The 19,209-nt window shown below is 33.4% G+C and overlaps 1 protein-coding gene across 1 annotated transcript; it reads left to right on the top strand.

Annotated features, from left to right (window-relative positions):
- The first annotated feature begins 16,281 nt into the window (after window positions 1–16,281).
- On the top strand, window positions 16,282–18,802 carry LOC100798748 (uncharacterized). Its single transcript, XM_003546523.4, has 4 exons — window positions 16,282–16,485; window positions 16,566–16,665; window positions 17,689–18,078; window positions 18,323–18,802. Exons 1-4 carry the CDS (start codon window positions 16,379–16,381, stop codon window positions 18,449–18,451), a joined length of 726 nt encoding a protein of 241 aa, XP_003546571.1. The 5' UTR covers window positions 16,282–16,378; the 3' UTR covers window positions 18,452–18,802.
- The last annotated feature ends 407 nt before the right edge of the window (window positions 18,803–19,209 follow it).

Below are 19,209 nucleotides of genomic sequence, written 5' to 3'. Positions count from 1 at the left end.
ACCCCTACTTGGAAGGTTTAAATTTCAATCTTTTTACAGAACATTTTAGTTACGTAATTTAGTTGTTAATGTCAAACATGTTTGAGTTGTATTTGAAAATGCTGACAGGGAATACGCAAAAAGTCACAGGAAATTCAAAAATTCAATGAATCTCCCCATGTACTCTCTCGTGGAGGCTACGATGTGCTTGAAAAAAAATTAATGGCCGAGAAAACAAAGTCAAGACTGAATGAAGGTGACAATAGTCAAAATGCAAATATGGTCGTCGACCCTCCATCCCCTATTGCGAGACATGAGAAATGGAAAAAGGCTAGGACAAACAAATTTGGACAAATGACATCTGCAGCAGCTCAAGAAATCGCAAACAAAATTGTAAGTTTAATATATGCCACAATTATAAATTGTAATTTGTAACCATAACCACAAGTTAATTTGTTGTTAATGTCATAGGATGAATTACAAGAACAAGCTAAACAGGGAGCTTTTGTCCCACATGGTCGTCAAGACATCCTAAACACTTCCATTGGTCGTCCAGAGCATCCTGGACGTGTTCCTGTCAGTGGACATGGTGTGACCATAACCAGCTACTTTAGACATGCTTCCTGTGGGTCCCACAGTTCTTCGCCTGCGATCACCGCCGAAAGATTGGTTGAAATCATACAAACTATAAAGCAAGAGGTGAAGAAAGAGGTAGAAGACGAGAACAAAGACCGTATGGACAAGATGAAAATGGAGTTGGATGAGATCAAGAGTGAATTATCCCAAATTCATACGCAACAGTCAGCTCCCCCAAGACCGTCTAACCCTGACGTATTTGTTGCACGTGTTAGCACGAAAGAGAGTTGTGCTAAAGTTGCTAATAATGTTGTTGGTAGTGAGCGGTCTACATTTGATACATGTAGTATGGGCTTCTACATTGTTTGTGGTGACAGTACACAGCTGGTGGCAGGGGGAAAGGTCTTTGGAGTAGGTGGCACGATACACACTGTTGCTTATGGAGATGATGTAGTAAGGGTGTGTGTTGACACTGTATACGATGCTAAAGCCATTGTCCCGTTACCCACTTCAGAGATTCAGTATGTCAGGGACGCCGTGAACTCATTCATTGGATGGCCCAGACATCTAGTGAAACCTTTATCTTATGTAAGTAATATAATAATCCCCCTGCCAAATTGTCATTTGAATACACACTTGTAATATTTGTTAAGTTGTTGATTAAATTTAATACTTATTTTCTTGTACCACTTAGGATTCTGACCTTAATGTGCGGAAGCCAGTTGAACATAGTAGTGATGCAAAACTTGCAGGTGAATCCGATCCATTGGGAGAGTTGATGAAGATATTGTTTTATGTGTACCAGAATCCAATGGAAGTGCCGTGGGAGGCTCACCAATTTGGACTTCCTGAGATTGGGGCAAAATTTTACATCACACATGCAGATCTAGCGGAAATAATATCAGGTGACAAGTGTTTAAACATAGCGATACTACAATTGTGGGCCATGTAAGTCATTTTCCTGCAACCTTTATGTTTGATTACTTGATAACCATTATTTTTAAATCTAAAACATTTAAAATAATCATGACTTGTTTTCCAAATAGATTTATGAATGAGTGCGGTAGAAGCAAAGCTGATCAGTCACTATATGGTTTGCTGGAGCCTCAATCTATACAAAATGCTAAGGAAAGACGTCAACAATGCCAACAATACATTGAAACATGGGTCAAGGAATCACAAAGGCAGTTGTATTTAGGAGCTTACTTGCATCAGTAAGTTCAATTGTTCTTCGAATTTAAGTTTTTTTTGTTGTTGTACAATTCTGTTATTATAATTGTCCAATTCAGGGCACATTGGCAACTATTTGTTCTCCACCTAAGGGAAAACACGGTCGTTTGGTTTTGTTCTCTGAGGAAGAAGCCTGATATTAGCATCAAAGGCGCAATTAACAGGTTCTATTCAAATATACATATCATGGCATCCTTTAGTTGGTAATTGTTGTTACATATACAGCAAAAATGGTTGTCATATATATGCTATTTTTTTAAACTAGTGCAATGAAGACAATAACCAGTTCTTTTGAAGGCATGTCTAATCAAGGTGCACCTCGGTGGGTTGAACCCAAGGTAATCAGTACTTGTTTGTAATGAACCGTTTGTACATCTTTAAGTGTTGAATGTTAAGTAACCATTAAAAATGTTATATGTAGACTAATGTGTAAAGTGGAGGGTTTGAGTGCGGATATTATGTCATGCACTGGATGTGGTGCATCGTGACTGCCGGTTTGAAGGACGACTGGCACAAGGTAAACATAATGCATGGAGTTACAATTGTAACTTTGGTTAATATTTGTTAAGTTACTAATAATTTTATCTAATGTTAATTTTGTAGTGGTTTTCTGATGGCTCATCGTTAGACGTGGAGGTCATCACAACAATTCGACAGAAATGGGCAACTTACTTTTTATCTTTTAGGAAAAGCAGTTGCTAAATTTGATTTTTATTATGTACAAATACATTTTTCCTGTGGTTTCATCAAAGAATTAGAACAATTATGGCTACAACTTTGTATGTTGGATACATTAGAGGATCATTAATTCAAAAAAGGGTATTCAATTTGCATGGACTTATATATGTAGGATGCATGTCATTTGATGCTATTGTTCAGATTTCATTTGATGTTATTATTTAATTTGCATGGTCTGATTTAATTTATAGGTACCAGAGATCAATGTAAAAAAAATGCATCAATAAAACGAAGAAAATAAAAAAAAATTAGACATACAAAGACGGTTCCCGAAAACGTCATAAAATGACAACATAATGTAGACCTACAAAGACGATTCTCATAACCGTCGTAAATTGGCATAACATACAAGGACGTTTCTCATAAAACGTCTTAGTATGCAGTCTTAACATGCCATCTAAGACGGTCATAGAAACCATCGTAAATTGGCATAACATACAAAGACGGTTATAAAAACCGTCTTAAAATCGAAATTATGATTGTTACAATTAAGACGGTTTTCCAATAACCGTCGTAGACGATCCGCACCTACTAAGACGGTCATCGTAACCGTCTTCATATCCCAAATTTATCTGTAGACTTTAAGACGGTTATAGAAGAAACGTTGTAATATTTAACACATACTAAGACGGTTATTGCTGACCGTCGTAATATTCAAAACTTACAACGACGGTTCCCATAACCGTCGTAAAATAGCTTATACATTTTACGACGTTGACATTAACGACAGTTGAAAACCGTTGTGACATGACCATAAGAACCGACTTAAAATCCAATTTTTCTAGTAGTGTGATGTTAAAAAGAATTTGCTTGATAATGAGTGTCATCATAAAAAGGGGGGAGAATGTGAATCATGTATGTTTTGATGATGTCAAAAAGAAATCACTTCATTGTCATCATCAAAAAGGGGGAGAATGTGAATGTATGTATACATGATTTTGATGAGGCCAAAGAAGAATCAGACAAGGTTGCTTCAAAGGATAAGCATTGCTTCGAGATTAATACAAGATTGTTTCAACAAACAAAGTCTTGATTCAAGATTTCTTCAAGATCAAGTCTTGCCTCAAAACAAAGGGTTTCAAAGTCATCCATGGCTCTGGTAATCGATTACCAGAAGGCAAGTTTGAAAATAGTTGTTAAAAATGGTTTTGAATTTGAATTTTGAACCTGTAATCGATTACCAAATGTTTGTAATCGATTACCAGCAACGGAACTCTGGAAATTCAAATTCAAAAGTCATAACCTTTCAAAATATAACTGTGTAATCGATTACCAGAAACCTGTAATCAGTTACCAGTGAAGAATTTCAGAAAAAGCTTTTTGAAAAGACACATCTCTTCAAACCATTTTGAAAAGGCACGAAAGGCCTATATATATGTGTGTGTATGATTTCAAAAGGCAAGAGACATATTCCAAGAGAACTTCATTGCCAAATGCTCTTTCAACAACTCTTGGGCAAACACTTGCAAATCCATTAAAAGTTCATCCATGAACTTCAATTGTAATATTCTTCTCTCAAAGAGAGAATTCTTCTTCTTCTTCTTCTTTTTCTTCTTCTTCTTAATCAAATAGATTGATTAAGGGACCGAGGGTCTCTTAAGTTGTAAGGATTCCTGAACACAATGGTTGGGTTGTCCCTATGTGGTTCAGACTTTGTAAAAGGATTTTACAAAGAGAATGAAAAATCTCAAGTGGGTTGCTTGAGGACTGGACGTAGGCATGGGGAGTGGCCGAACCAGTATAATTCATGAAATTCCAATAAATGAACAACAAGTCTAGAATAATCAAAATGAACTAGAAAATCCTCAGGCAGGGTTAGCAAATGATGGAGGACAACCAGTTGTTCCAAATCCTTTATTGATCAATAGAAATCAAAATGTTGATGAAGTTTTGCTTAATGTGCAATGAAATCAATTACTTAGGGGGAAAAACATGGAAAATGTTGGGTTGGGCCATGATGTGGTTCAAAACCCACAAATTGATCAAATGATAGAACAAGCCTTGACTAGAAATAGTTTCGAAATAGGATATGCACATCAACCTTATTTTGTTTATGTTTTTTCTTATTATGTTCTACAACCTGAATTACCAATGGGTTATAAAATCCCAAAATTCTCAAAATTTGCAAGAGTTAGGAGAATCTACTGTAGAACATGTGGCTCGATACCAAATTAAATGTGGTGATTTGGCCATAGATGAATTCCTTAAGATTAAAAATTTTCCTAGTTCTTTGACAAAAAGTGTCTTCACTTGGTTCACTACTTTACCACCAAATTCGATTTATACTTGGGCTCAACTCGAAAGAGTGTTTCATGAAAATTTCTTTTGAGGAGAAACTCGAGTTAGTTTGATTGATTTGGCCACTATGAAAATATTTAATAATGAATCACTTGAGGATTATCTAAATAGGTTCAGACAAATGAAATCTGGATGTTATACACAAATTCTTGAACATGAATTGGTTCGAATGACCACTATAGGCCTAGATTTTTTTATTTGTAAGAATTTAGAGAATAAAAAAAATTAGAGATATGGCACAATAGGCAGAAAAAGTAAGAAGGACCGAACAAATAAAATATGAGAAAGAAAGGAATAAGAAATTTGACAAAAAGAAAGGAGAAGGTTGCATGTGTTGAAGAATAATGATTATGATAATTTTATAAATTTCCAATATAATTGTTGTCTCTCACATGGAGGCGAGGTGACATGGCACACTTTGATTGGAGAGGAAAGGAAAGGAATACAAGTACAAATAGCAACATGTGCTTCTCTTTCGCGTCGAAGGCAACCTCTAAGGAATATTTTGTTAATGCCTTATATTCTTACTAACATTGTAGATGTTGATATAATAACGATTAAGCTATTTTATGAAGTCTGTCATGTGCACTTAACATCAACTCATTTGATTATAAATAATTTATACTTTTGTAAACATCAAATATATCTATGTAGATGTTTGGTTGTTATGTTGTGCTATGGGTTGATTTGTTTGGTGGTTTATACGAAGGAGGGAGACTTACCCATTCGAAAAATATTTTTACTGATGGAGACGAATGATTATGTGCAATTGACGAAGGTGGAATGGAAAGGCTACGACAACACCAAGGACGAGGACGGACTTGATCAATAAGAGGAGGACAACTTAGAATGAGTATATAAGGGTTAGATTTTTATTGACTCATTGCTCTGAGTCTTAGTCTCTTCTTGCATAAAAGAGGGTAGTCTAGGCTTTTACTTTATGATGTATTATTCTTTTGTATGTGACTCGAGTGTATTTTGTATTCATTTTAAAGATGTAAAAGTGTATGTATATTTGGAGAGTAAAGTTGTTTAATGATAGAATTTGAGGTTGTTTAAATGAAATCTTTTGTGATTCATTTGCCTAAAGGAAGTTGAGAATGTGATAACCTAAGATGATTCTTTAAGAACCATTTTCCGTTGATGGGGATTTTGTTTCATATACGAGGAGTTAATGAAAATAAAATTCTTTAGGAAATTTCATACAAGGTGGCTTTATATACAAGTGTTAAAAAAGGAAACATATTTTTATATACTCAAAGGAAGTTTTCGATAACCAAGTTTTAAATTTACTCAATAATTTTGAAAATGAACAAAAAGTATTTTATATATGGAAAGAAAGGTTTTACAGGCTTAGAAGCAAAGAGAAAAAAGGTTTTGCTATTTTTTATTCTTTCCAGATATAGAATGATCCAAGAAATCACCCAAAAATAATGCTTTTCATTAAGTCGCGAAGCACATGGAAATCGTTGGAACTTCTAGCAATGGCAGTGAGGTCATCATAGTAGGAAATGGTCATCAGAGAAAGGTTTCGTGATTAGGGTTATTGCAAAATGGCAAAGGGTGGAGAGGGAGTTAAGGGTTATGTTTGGGAGTTAGGGGTTTGCAGAGAAACTACACCATTTGTTGTTGCAGTTTGTGATAGGAGTTGAGGGGAATTTGTTAGTGAAGGTGAAGGTGGTGTGAAGTATCGACACAACAACTACAAATTAAATTATGAAGATGACTATATGCTTATTTTCATGAAGATTGAAGTTTGGATGAGAAGGCATGAAGAATATGAGAAGAGTTATCTACTTTGTAGACAATGTTGAACATGCATGGAAGATAAATTGTACCCTGTGAATAATGGATAGTAAAATGGAAAGTCATGCCAACGTGACTTTTGAGAGTGGCGTAACTTTTAAGACCTAAAACTTCCAACTTCTTGTAAATTGAGGGAAACAATAATGTGTGAAACAATTGCACACCTTTTGTTGTCTGACAAAGTACAGGTTCTAATGGATTACTATTTTTAACCCGTACTTGCTTGAAACTATCATTATGAAACTGATATTTTTCTTTCACTTAACCTCAAATTCAAACTTAATTTCACAAAATGCATATTTTTTAATGGGTTTGTCAGATTTTGAATGAGTGGCATTTACTAGCCCACTCCTAATTTTGACCTAGACACATGTCATTCTTTTGTGAAAATCTCAAGCTACACTAAATGAAATTGTGTGAAACCAATTTTAAATGAAACTAGAGTTAAAAAATCTAAAACTTTGCTCTTGTAATCACTAAAAAAAAAAGGCTAAAACAAGAGAGTTGTGTAAAATTTAAGTTGATACATTTTGGTAAGCCTGACAGTATGTAGATTTATAAAAAATTGTAACTCCTTGTTGATCTTTAACACAAAGTTTTTTATATCCTTGAACTAGACATAATATGTTTCAAACCATGTGTTTTAATTTATTTATTTCTTACTTTGGTTACTATTTTAAAATAAAATTTCAAGAAAGAAATATTGTGTTAACTATAAAATTTGTTAACTATAACTTGAAGTTAGATATTTTTAGTTTTAGGAAGGTCCAGAAAGAAAGTGATCTTTAAGATAGTGTTAAAATTAGTGTTATCAAGAGCTATATGGGGATGGTTTTCATTTTAATTTTAGATCTCATTTTCATAGAAGCCTACAAGGTATGGGGGAGTCTTTCCTTACTCTTAGAACCTATTCGTTGAATGGGCGAAGCTAAGATTCTCAAATGGTGTTGTTAGTTTGTGATAAATTTTATATTTGGTTTTGTTTGGTGAACTGCTATTTATTCTGTTAGAATATGATGATTTGGACTGAAAAAAATGAGTTCCTTGACTCCCCCCCCCCCTCCCCCAAAACCTAGGAAAGCATATATGATATGTCTCATTTGGAGTTGTATAGCATTTGGAAATAAAATTTCAAGTTAGAGCAAGTTATGAATGCATATACCTTTGTTTTCGAAAATTTTGAAGTTGGGACTAGAATAAGTGATTATAGACCTCAAAATTAAACTCACTGGGTCAAAAAAACCAGGGTTAGACATAAAATACACCCCATTTGAGTTAGTATAGCTCATGGAATCCCAATTTCAAGTTTTGTTCTTTCTCAGTAAATTCTACTCTATTTTGCATGAACTGCACTTGTGGGCTTGGTTTTTGTAGATTTTGATCATGGAAATAAATTTCTCATGTTTAAAAACATAGGGTTTGATATAAAGTTTGCATACAATGGATTTCTACAACTCTTGGAAATTAGAAAACAAGTTTTGTGAAATTTTATTACTAGGTGTAGGGAAGTTTGGTTTAAGGCCAAATAGGTGTGGGTTTAGGAAATTTTGTGTTTAAAACTCAGTTCCTTGCATTTTAAAACCTTTAGATTCATATATGTTTTGTCCTAAATGAATTTATACATCAATGTGAAAAATGATTTTTTAAGTGGGCAATGACGTGTGACTCCAAATGGGAATTAGTCATGAATGTATATGAAATGCATGAAATTAATGATGTGAATTGTAGAATGTATTGTTTACTTTGATGGAGACTTTATAATATGAAATTATAAGAATTGCTATTGTATATGTTTTAAGACCAATTGAGTGTGACCACTTGGTAAAGGATGTTGTGTGTTATGTATATGAGTTTATTAATGATATTAATTAAGAATCGTCGCACTTTAGGGTTAGGTCCAAGGGTGTCCAACCCTCAGAAAAAATTTACTTTGAATGTCTTGTAATGATTTGGTGATTGGATATGAGGTGGTGTGTGATTTTGTAAAGTGGATTATTCCACTTGAAGGGCCATGTTGATTGTGACCCTAGGGAGGGAAAAGGATTAATGTCCTTTCTCTCTTGATATGTTTGTGTGTGTGTGCATGATGGAGAATACTTGTTGTCTGAAGCTTCATGAGGATCAGAACACATTACGAGGAAGGAATGGATGAATGAGGTAATGAGATTGTATTAGAATTAGAGGGATTGTTGTGTCGAGAATTAAGCCATGACCATATACTCAATGGAAATACACTCTATAATATCTATTCACATGTACCAACATGACTATCGTTTGAGGATCGATACTTCTCATCATGAAGAATGAGTCATGATTCGTTAAGAGAGGATGGATGACATATAGTAGGTACACTAGGGGAGGGTCCAAACGGTTCAAAGGAACCTGGGGGGACTTTGAGTGGTGATAACCTAACTAAGGGCATTTTCGATTAGTTTGGGGGACTCGTAAACCTCACTTGGCATTCCTAACTAGAATGGAATTGTATCCATGGTTGGTGGGAGCATCATGTCATGTACCAACATGAGACATGTCCTCCCAATCATCATCTATATGTTGCGTAAAACCATTAAGGCATAGGAGGCTTGGTGGCATTGTTTGTGTAAGACCATTAACGCCAGTGGGGCTTAATGGAAATATGGGCCCAAGATGTGATAATGCGTGAAATAAATGTGCAGACTAGGCTACCATGAGCGTTGTTTGCCAGTGAACCACATGTGGTGGTTGTGTAGGTTGTTGTGTGATAATTCTTTATTTGTGGCTTCTAAGGAAGCGGAGGACTAACTCCTTACACCAACATTTTTAGGTTCGGATGATGAGCATTAGGATGGATATCTACTTGTGGGTTAGGAGCTTTTGATTGTAGGAGGATCCCTCTGAGAGTTCTTCGTCGAGTTCTCATTGGTGGGTTCTCTTTTGTTTGACATGTACCTTCTTGATGGCACAAGTATTCTACAGGCTTGAATAGATGATTTCTCTGAGACTTAGATTTTCCACTTTGGGGTATTGATTTGAATAGACCTAGGTTTTAAGAACTTTTGTATGTGTTCAATCATCTTATTTACTTACTATTTACTTTTGATACTTATTTACTTATGTTTGGTGGTCATGGAGGCTTATCCCAAATCTTTATATATATATATATATATATATATATATATATATATATATATATATATATATATATATATATATATATATATATATATATATATATATATATATATATATATATATATATATATATATATATATATATATATATATATACATATAGATGGCGTTATTTCAAAGATGTAAGGTGCTATATTTAAAGTTTAACTATTTATTATGTATATCAACTTGTGACTTTAAATGAAACAATATTTTATAAATACGTATGTTGCATATGATTTCAAAAATAGATTGCTTTCTTTTCAAGTTGATAGGTTTCATTAGAAAGAAAAGGGTTGAAGAGTGTAATGCCCTGAAATTTTCCTAATTGTAAATCGATGTTTAAATGTATTTATCATGTTATTTAATTATATGAATGACTTGGATGAGTTGGGGTATGGTGTGAATTATCCATGTGTTATTTGTTTGATATGTATGTTGAGTTATGTGGAGTTTTATTGGCCTAAGTTGAAATTATGGGATTTCAAAATTTACCTAAACCTATTCCAGTAAAACCTCCATCCTGGATTTGTTAACCGTTGGATCACCTTCAAATTTGTACTATAGGTTCACAACCCAAGTATTCAGATTGTGACCGTTGGGATTTGCAAATTAACATTTTTATTTACATCTTTCTTAGCACGATAAACGCGTTAAGCGTAATTCCAACCCGATAGGGAATTGTGTTGAGCGCAAATTGTCGCACTTAACGCAAGAGGAATTGCGCTTAACACGAATTGTCGTGCTCAGTGAAAATCTAAACCCGAGAGGGGTTTGCACTTAGCGCCAAAAATTCATTCTCGCTTAGCGAGACGAGCTCGCTAAGTGAAATCTGTAGATTATAAATATGTTCTTTAGCGTGAAAAACACGATTTCACGCATCTCCCTCTCAAAAATCCGTCCAAACCACCCTAGAAACTCCTCCTCCACCCCCCACGACCACCGGTGGCCACCATGAGCCGCCATTGTTTGCCACCGAACCACCACACAGAGAGAAACATTTTAATCAAAGTGGAATCCTCATAATCCACCTCAAGGATTCAGTGGATAACAAGCTCTCAATCCTTTCTTTTGTAGCTTCTCTGAGGTAATCTTGACTTCTAAGCGTTTCTCTTAGTTAGTTTGAACTTCTCTTAGTGTCTCTTGTGTTTTGGATACTGTAATAGGGGGTATTTTTATACTTCATTTGAAAAACCCTTGAAAATGAGAAGCTGTAAAAGTTATCTTTTTTATAAAATTGATGTTGTTTTTGTTACCTTCGTTGAAACCCAGTCACATTGGCATGGTTGGAATTTCAAAATGACATCTCTTTGTAGTAGAACCCGAAACACCTCTTGGCCCCTTTTTGTTTTGACAAGGATAATTGACCCCGAATGTTATTATTAACCTTGTTTTTGAAATCTATACTAAATTCCCTTCGATTTGGTACATAGAAACTTGATTTTCGATTGACGAATGTGAACGAGAGAGGTCTATAAGCAACGTAGGGAGGAGTAAACGAAGAGCTCACGATGGGTGAGGGGAGTTTATTATAATTTTGTGGTTTTGATACCACAATTGGGGTCATGGAACCCAATTATGAGAATGTATGTTTGTCCCTGTGTATGTTGGTTTTCAAGAAAAACAATGTTTTCTACTAATGGGATGTGATACACCTGTTATTGATAAATGAAATTATTGTTTTTATTAGACTTGTGTTGTTTGAAGACCTAGGGAATGTGAATCTCTGGCATGAACTATATATGTATGTATGTGTGGAATGTGATTTACTAATGATATTGTTATTGATGATATTAATTGATATGAGGTGACGTTGATGTTTATGATAATGTTGATAGAGTATGATGTTGTTATTGAAGATGATATTGATAATAATTTATATGAGATTATGTTGTTATTGATGATTATGTTGATATGAGATGATGTTGTTGTTGTTGTTGATAATGTCATTAAGATGATATGATGTTGATAATGTCATTAAGATTAGATGATGTTGATGTTGATAATTTCATTGAGATGAGATGATGTTGATGTTAAGAATGACGTTGAGATGAGATGATGTTGATGTTGAGAATGACATTGAGATGAGATGTTGTTGATGTTGAAAATGTCATTATGATGATGTATGTTGTGTATGTACATGGAGGGTGCAGTGACCATGATAGATATCCCTGATAGGGAAAATAAAGTGGTTAAAAAGTTTTAAGCATCTCTGGAAGGAGATAACTTAGAATCTTTAATTATCCATGGTCAGTGCATTGATGATGTCAATGTTTCATACTTCATATTGCTCGAAAATAGTATAAACTTTATCAGTAAGTACTTGTAGTTTTTCATGAGGGGGAAGGCTTGTAATTAGGGGCATGCCACTTGGTTTGGAACTCCCTTGTGACTTAAGTTGATCACCATGGGGTGGGGGGGAGTTGCTTGTATACGACAGGGTGACCTCGACACTTGCTACCTAGTTTTCCTAAGTGAGAGTGTCGCGTGGACACGCTTAGGCAATTTCTCGATAAATGGTACCACATTGCATTTGAGATTTGAGGTCAGGTGCATGCATCATATTGAACATGATTGATTGAAATTGTGAAAGGCTAATGACTACTTGTTAAGTGTATGTTGGCCTAATGGATGTTTTTGTATGATTATGGTATTTGTTAATGTCTTCTTACTAATCATGGTCATTTCGATTTTTGTGTTGATTTCTTTTATAATAAATTCACTCTTGTAATTTTTGTACCGTGTGATACTTGTGATGATCGTGAACCTTCGTTCATGGGAGCATATGGATAACAGTAGAGTACGTGAAGTGAAATTGTTTTGTGGAGCCGTCAAGTCGACATGATGATGTTAGGATTATTTTGGAAGAGAGTTGTGTTTTGTTAATCAACACCTTCGTAGCTGGTTCTATAATTCTTTTTGAATCGAGGATGTAAATCAATGTAATTATATGTGTGAACTAATTTACTTTCCGTTATGTGAATGATGTGTACTGAGTTTATATATATATATATATATATATATATATATATATATATATATATATATATATATATATATATATATATTGTATGCTATTTGGTGAACGCATGTCATAAAAAATTTACTCTCATTTTCCATAAACAAATTAATGTAGTTTTCATTTAAAAATTGAAATTTACGCGATTTAGAGTAATAATATCGTAACAGCAAGGCAGGTCATCACAAAGAGTCTTCGTGAAAAATTTTATTTTAGTGAAAAATTTGCCTTATCTTTTTGTTGTCTATTATGACATTTTTAAAAAAAATTTAAACTCATTTATTTATAAAGATTAACCAAAGGTATTTGAAGTGTATTTGTAAACCCAGATTTTAGGGTTTTACGAATTGACTAGTTTATATTAAGTTGATTACGCCATCACCCGACAAATGACATTTCCTATCCAATAGCTTGATCGGACCAACTAGAGGTCCAGTTTTCGGTTAAACCAATCAAATGGTCCAGGTTTAATAACACTAGCTAAAATGAAAGCAAACTGACTTTTGGCCATTATTTGATTTTAAGTATTTTTTTTATAAGAAAAAATTCTATGAACATGGGTTACCTTTACAAAAAAAAAAGACTCAAAATCCTTTCTAACCATGTATAGATTATAAATTTTAAAAATCATTTATTATTTTTAATTAACATTGCTTTGTGCCTCTTGAATATGAAAATTATCAAGTTTCTAGAATTTACTTAGTTGCTTAAAAAGCTTAAATCTAAAAAATGCTGCTTAAAAGACTAAATAAATAAATAAAAGACGTTTTAATCCCATTTTATGCCTTATAAATCTTTAATTAATAAATAAATCACGAATTATTAATACATTTAAATAATCCTGTAAGTAATGTGCTTAGTATATATAGTATATGAAAGCCTAGAATAAGGTTAAACATGCTCATAATTTGACTAAGTATAAATGAACACTTACATAGTAAATGATTTTTATATATATTTATAAGAAGATTAATAAAGTAATATAAATAAAAGATTTTTAATACTATCACAAATGGTATAAGAATAAGTACAAAGTCTTTCAAGTATACTTTGCCTCCATGTTAGAAACTTAGACAAAATTTCTCGTGTAACTCTTCTGTGCGATATGTTTTAAATATGATACCATATTACTTAATATATCGTTCATACTGCAATGTTGAATTTGTGTACTATGATATTGAACCTTTATTCATTGAAGATTAGAATGCCTAAGTCTTGATAATTAGATAAGTTTGAAATGAGATCCCGAGTCCTCTATTTTTTCTTTATATGTAAGTACTTGCGGGATTGATACACGAAGATGACGATAATGGACATTGATCAAGCTATGTTGCTATTTAAGTTATATCAAAGATTACAAAGACTGACCAAAAGATACTGAGACTTGAAGATCAATCTTATTTTTATTTATACTAAATATTATATCTGGGTGACTAATGGACTTCTACATAAAGAATATGAGGCCTTGCAAAGGAGTAAACATAATCTTTGAAAAGAATGTGAGACACACAAAAGGTCATCGAGAACCTTAAACGATAAGCTTTTAAAAGATGATTCTTTAAAGGGTCAACTACATGATGTAATAAAGCTTCATGAAGAAACCGACACTCTAAAAAAGAGTCTAGCCAAATATTTTGGAGGATCTAACAACCTTGACAAACTATTAATGTATAATAAAAGTCCTATGGACAAATCTAGTCATGGATAGAAGGTAAGAAATTTGCTCATAATTAGTTTCTAATAGGTCATCAAGTCTGTTTCTACCACTACTTAGTAAGGGTGATCATGAATGAGTTAGGTAGGGTTGGGTTAAAGCCTAAACCCATTATCCAACTTAATCAAAATTGTATAGGTTGACTTTTTTAAAATTTGATTTTCGTTCTTTTAAAAAATTGTCCGTTTTCATCCTTTAAGTTTAAAATACACCACTTTTGGTTCTTTAAGTGATTTAGATAGCACTTTATAAATGAATGAAAAGTGGGTTATATAGTGCTTGAGGACCAAATGTGGTGTATTCTGTTCCTAATCATATGATATTTTCAACTAATTCACGCCTATAAACATGAAGATGCCATTATGTATATTCTTTTATGTTGTTGATGATGAGTTATAATTGATAAATACTAATCTTTATTAGAATGATTGTTATTGCTTTAAGGCTTGATTGTGTGTGAAGTCATGAATACATGCATCCTAGACTAGGATATGTAATTTAACATGCTTTAATTGATTACCATTGCATTAATTCATGATTATTAGCATTTGATAATTGAAACTTTCATGACTTAGTTTTTAAAATCTCAAAGTTTCAATTCTGCATCAATTTATAATCGACTATATGCTAATATAATAGACTAAATTGTGACCCATGTATCTCAAAATTGAGATAGGTGCGCAAATAGTCAACTATCTTTAAAGACTCAACGCTAATCCCATAACGGATCTTTCACTAAAATCTATAAAAGATAGTCTCTACTCAAAAGCAAAAGACGGAAAAACATAGAACAAATGAGCAAAATCTCTAAAGCGAAACTCTAGTAAATCTCTAGATGATACTCTTGAGTTCATATTGTTTATCCTTTGCTAAGAAAAGTTATTTGTATTTAAGCTTATATTTCTTATTCATTCTTTGAGTGTTATTGAATCATTGTATCCATTCAAACTTTTGTTTTGAAAGTCAGGAGTGACTTAGTATTAAACAATACTTGAGTGTTCTTAGATTCAGGGGGAGTTTAAGGTGTGTCAAAAGTGACTAGAAGAATACTTGTATAGTTAGGAGTAACAGAATATAATACTTGTTTTGTAATAAAAAATTTTAATTAATGGAACCCTTTGTAGTTGTGTAAAGGAGAATTGAATGTAGTTCTGTTGGAGTGAATCGATAGAAACCAAGTGTTTCTACATCTTTCTTAAAGGTTTTATTAAGTATCCTCTTAGCTTATTTTATCATCATTTTCTTGCCAAATATTTATTTGAAAACGTCTTTGATACTATTGCTTTACATTTATTGACCTATCAATATCTGATTTCATCATATTTCTTTCCCTTTGATCAATTGATCATTTGACTTTTTAAATTTTGAGCTATCCTCCATAAACTTTCAATGTCCCTACTTTGTTATTTTTAAGAAATGCTCATTTTAATTATTTTTCATTATTTTCTTAATTACTCAATTAATTATCAATTATATATGATTAATAAACACATATTTTCTTATTAAAACAAATAAATCCTGATTAAATTAATAAAATATCCACCAACTTTATCGATAACGAATTTTCATTGAACTTAACTTTTTTTCTTCCATAGGATAAAACACGAGATCTCACACATAAGACATCTAAATCTAATTATACTTGGATCACATGTTGGTAAATGTATAAGAGAGTTAAAATCAGAATAAATAAAAATAATATAAATATTAGGAAAGAAAACAAAAATAATTTTTCTTAGATAAAAGCGAGATGAAATCTATTTAATTATTTATCATTTCATTTAGTGACAACTTTTAAATAAGCGAAATGACACACCTTAGCATTCTATTTTCCACCTTAGTAGTAAGAGCATAGAAGAGAGGTTGAAATGAAGGTAGCTCCCATCGTGGTTTTCTTGTTCAGAGACACAGAGGGTTTCGCCTCCGCCATCTCACAAGCTCTCCATGCCAACCCTTCCTCCTCCTTCACCCGCCAGTAACTTCTTCTCATTCACTTTTTGGTCACTCAACTCAACGGTCTCGTTCATTGTTCATTGATGCCTTTTGGCGTTGCAGAGAGGACTTCTTCGAGCTCTCATTGGAGGCTTATGGAATCAAACATCTCAAAACATCTGGGAGCGTTTCTCACTTCGTTGATGATCACGGTGCTTACAAGGTCAACCTCCTCAACCACCCTTTTACCCTTTTTCTCTAATTTTCGCAGATATTGCTATATGATGGTGATTAATTCATATAAGCATAAAAATAAGATACCCTTTTGGCTGAAATAGTTAAATGATAACGAGTGTGACCTATGCTTCAATTGTTGAATCTCACTATGTCAGTATTAGGGTTAAAGAGATTGAATGAAACTTTCATGCAAGTACTGAATCCTGATGAGTCATCTGAAAAGGTAGTTGGAACCTTGGGAGGAATGTGAGTTATTCTTCTGGCTATTAAAATTTTGAGATTCTTACAAAAAGGGTAGGTTTTATTTGATATGCACTGTGAGAAATTGCATTAGTCTACCATGTATAATCACTTTTCAATCAGGTGGGGCTCCTAAGGCTGTTTGATTCATCTTAAAATGTTAGATTGGATCTGAAATTTGGGTATAAATTGAGGTGTTTGTCTGTTGAATGGTTGCATAGTTTTATGGTGGCTGGACTAGACTGCTCTGGTTCCAGCATTAAATAAAATTAACGAATAGATTCCAATGCTTATAAATCGGATATTCTCTTCAAACAGCAGCTTTGTTTTTCCTTTCTGGAGATAGAATTTATCACTTATTATTGATTTATTCATCCGTCTAGAATCTTGGGGTTATATCTCATACTCTTACTTGAGGATCTGATTTTTTAGATCTTTGTTCAAGGTGTTTCTATATTACATTTGATGCTTCAACTTAGACAACTATGAACTCTAGTTTTTCTTTAAATGGGATAAATTTCTCTACTGGGATTGGCTTTCTGAAAATATTTACCAGCTGCTCCTTGATTCTGTAAAATTGGAGTTCCTACTCTGATCAATTAGATTTAAATATACTAATGGTTAAAACTTAAACCTTACAAATTATCTTCTGTGACAATTTATCCTTGTGCTTTCTAGAAATACATCTGATCCTGTGATAATTTGTTATACTTGTGCTTTAATTTCCTTCTAGAAATACATTTGATTCTGTTAAACTCTTCATATTCAGGTGACAATTGTGGCTATGGAGCATTATGAGCCACCAGTACTAGCTTGTGCTCTTAATGAGGTTCTTAATAAAATTACTGAAGATAAATCTTCCTTGATACCTACACTTTTGGTACCATTTTTGGTGGAATCATCCAAGGTTAAAGGGCACAGTAAATCCCTAAGATCAGATGAAAGCAAACCTTTAATATTTGGTACAAAGATTGGTCAAAATACAGACATAATGCAGGCCTTACTCAACAAAACCCAGGAGCCACCATCTTCTTTGGGGGTTCAACATGAAACTTTTGCATGTTTTCTTCACTTTGTTCATGTAATGCAGTTACCAACCTTTTTTCTAATTGGACAAGCTAGTCAATATTTGGACAATAAATCCACCAAGCAGCATGAGGTATTAATTTTCCTTATCACTTTTAAAGCATGTGATCTATTTTGATTTTTATAAAAAAAAATGTCTATTATGTTGAGAATGGTTGGCCTCAGTGGATAGTGTACCATGTGCAACAGGGGGACTGTTGGTTAATTCTACCATTTTCATTCTTCAACAACCTAAACAAACATTTCTTTTGGCATCCTTTTTTCCCTTCTATAAATGGGTGCATCTTTAAGAGCTAATTTATGATGGTTTGTGCCAGATACTTCATGCAATAGGTGAGATTTTGGCTAGCACTACAGGTCTGCAGTTTTCAGAAGATAGAGTGGTCTGGAATCCGAAAAAGGCATCAGGGGAAAGCAAGGAGCCATGGCGTGCATTATACGGTTGAATCATGGGTTACGTGCAAACATGGAACCAGTGTTTTCATGGGTCTGGTTCTCAGAACCATTGTTTTTTCTGTAATAACTGTCCTTAAACATTATTATAAATTACCTCCCCCCTGCCCCCTCTCCTAAGTATCTTAGTTGTGTAATGTATGTGTCAATGGGATGAATGTGCCATAGCAGGTAGCTTCATGTTCTTGGTGTACATGTGGGTTTATTTTCATTCACCTGTCCAAAAGGTTAGCTGAATATGTTTAACTGTTTATGCTATGCATCACATTGTATACTCACTGTGTTACTTTGATACTGTTACTGCTTTTGAAGGGAGATAAAGATGAGGAGCATGAGGTTTTAAATTTTGTTTCTGTAATAGAAATACTTTAATGGTGAGGATGAGAGTTTCTAGTGTCTATAATTTGGTAATGTCAGGTCTTCAAAATGAGCTTTCTCAAAAGGACAATTTCAGTTTTTGCATTTTTTCCCTTAAAAATCAAATGCAAATAAGGGTTTGGAAATGCATCAATTTCCTTTGCACAGTATTTTTCTTGAATTGTGACGGACACCCATTGGATGTTGTTCCAAAAGGAAGGTTTAATTTTCAATTTTGTAAGTATTCTCGTATAGATTATCTTAGTGCTTCATACCGATGATATGGCTCGTTTGAAAATCTGTGGAACGTTTACGTTGTGTAGTTACTATCAATTATCCATTCATACTTGATTGGTTAATGCTTTGTTTTATTTGATTACCTTTGCGTGTCTGT

The sequence above is a fragment of the Glycine max genome, chromosome 15 (genome assembly GCF_000004515.6).
Source record: "Glycine max cultivar Williams 82 chromosome 15, Glycine_max_v4.0, whole genome shotgun sequence".
Lineage (NCBI taxonomy): Eukaryota > Viridiplantae > Streptophyta > Magnoliopsida > Fabales > Fabaceae > Glycine > Glycine max.
The sequence above is the reverse complement of the archived record's forward strand: the minus strand, read 5'-3'. Positions and strand labels throughout refer to the sequence as shown.

What these genes read in the sequence shown, in the direction of transcription:
- LOC100798748 (XM_003546523.4), top strand. Translation starts at nt 16,379, where the DNA reads ATGAAGGTAGCTCCCATCGTGGTTTTCTTGTTCAGAGACACAGAGGGT. An exon ending in ATGATCACGGTGCTTACAAG is followed by an intron (nt 16,666 to 17,688) that starts GTCAACCTCCTC and finishes CTTCATATTCAG; the next exon opens with GTGACAATTGTGGCTATGGA. An exon ending in AATCCACCAAGCAGCATGAG is followed by an intron (nt 18,079 to 18,322) that starts GTATTAATTTTC and finishes GGTTTGTGCCAG; the next exon opens with ATACTTCATGCAATAGGTGA.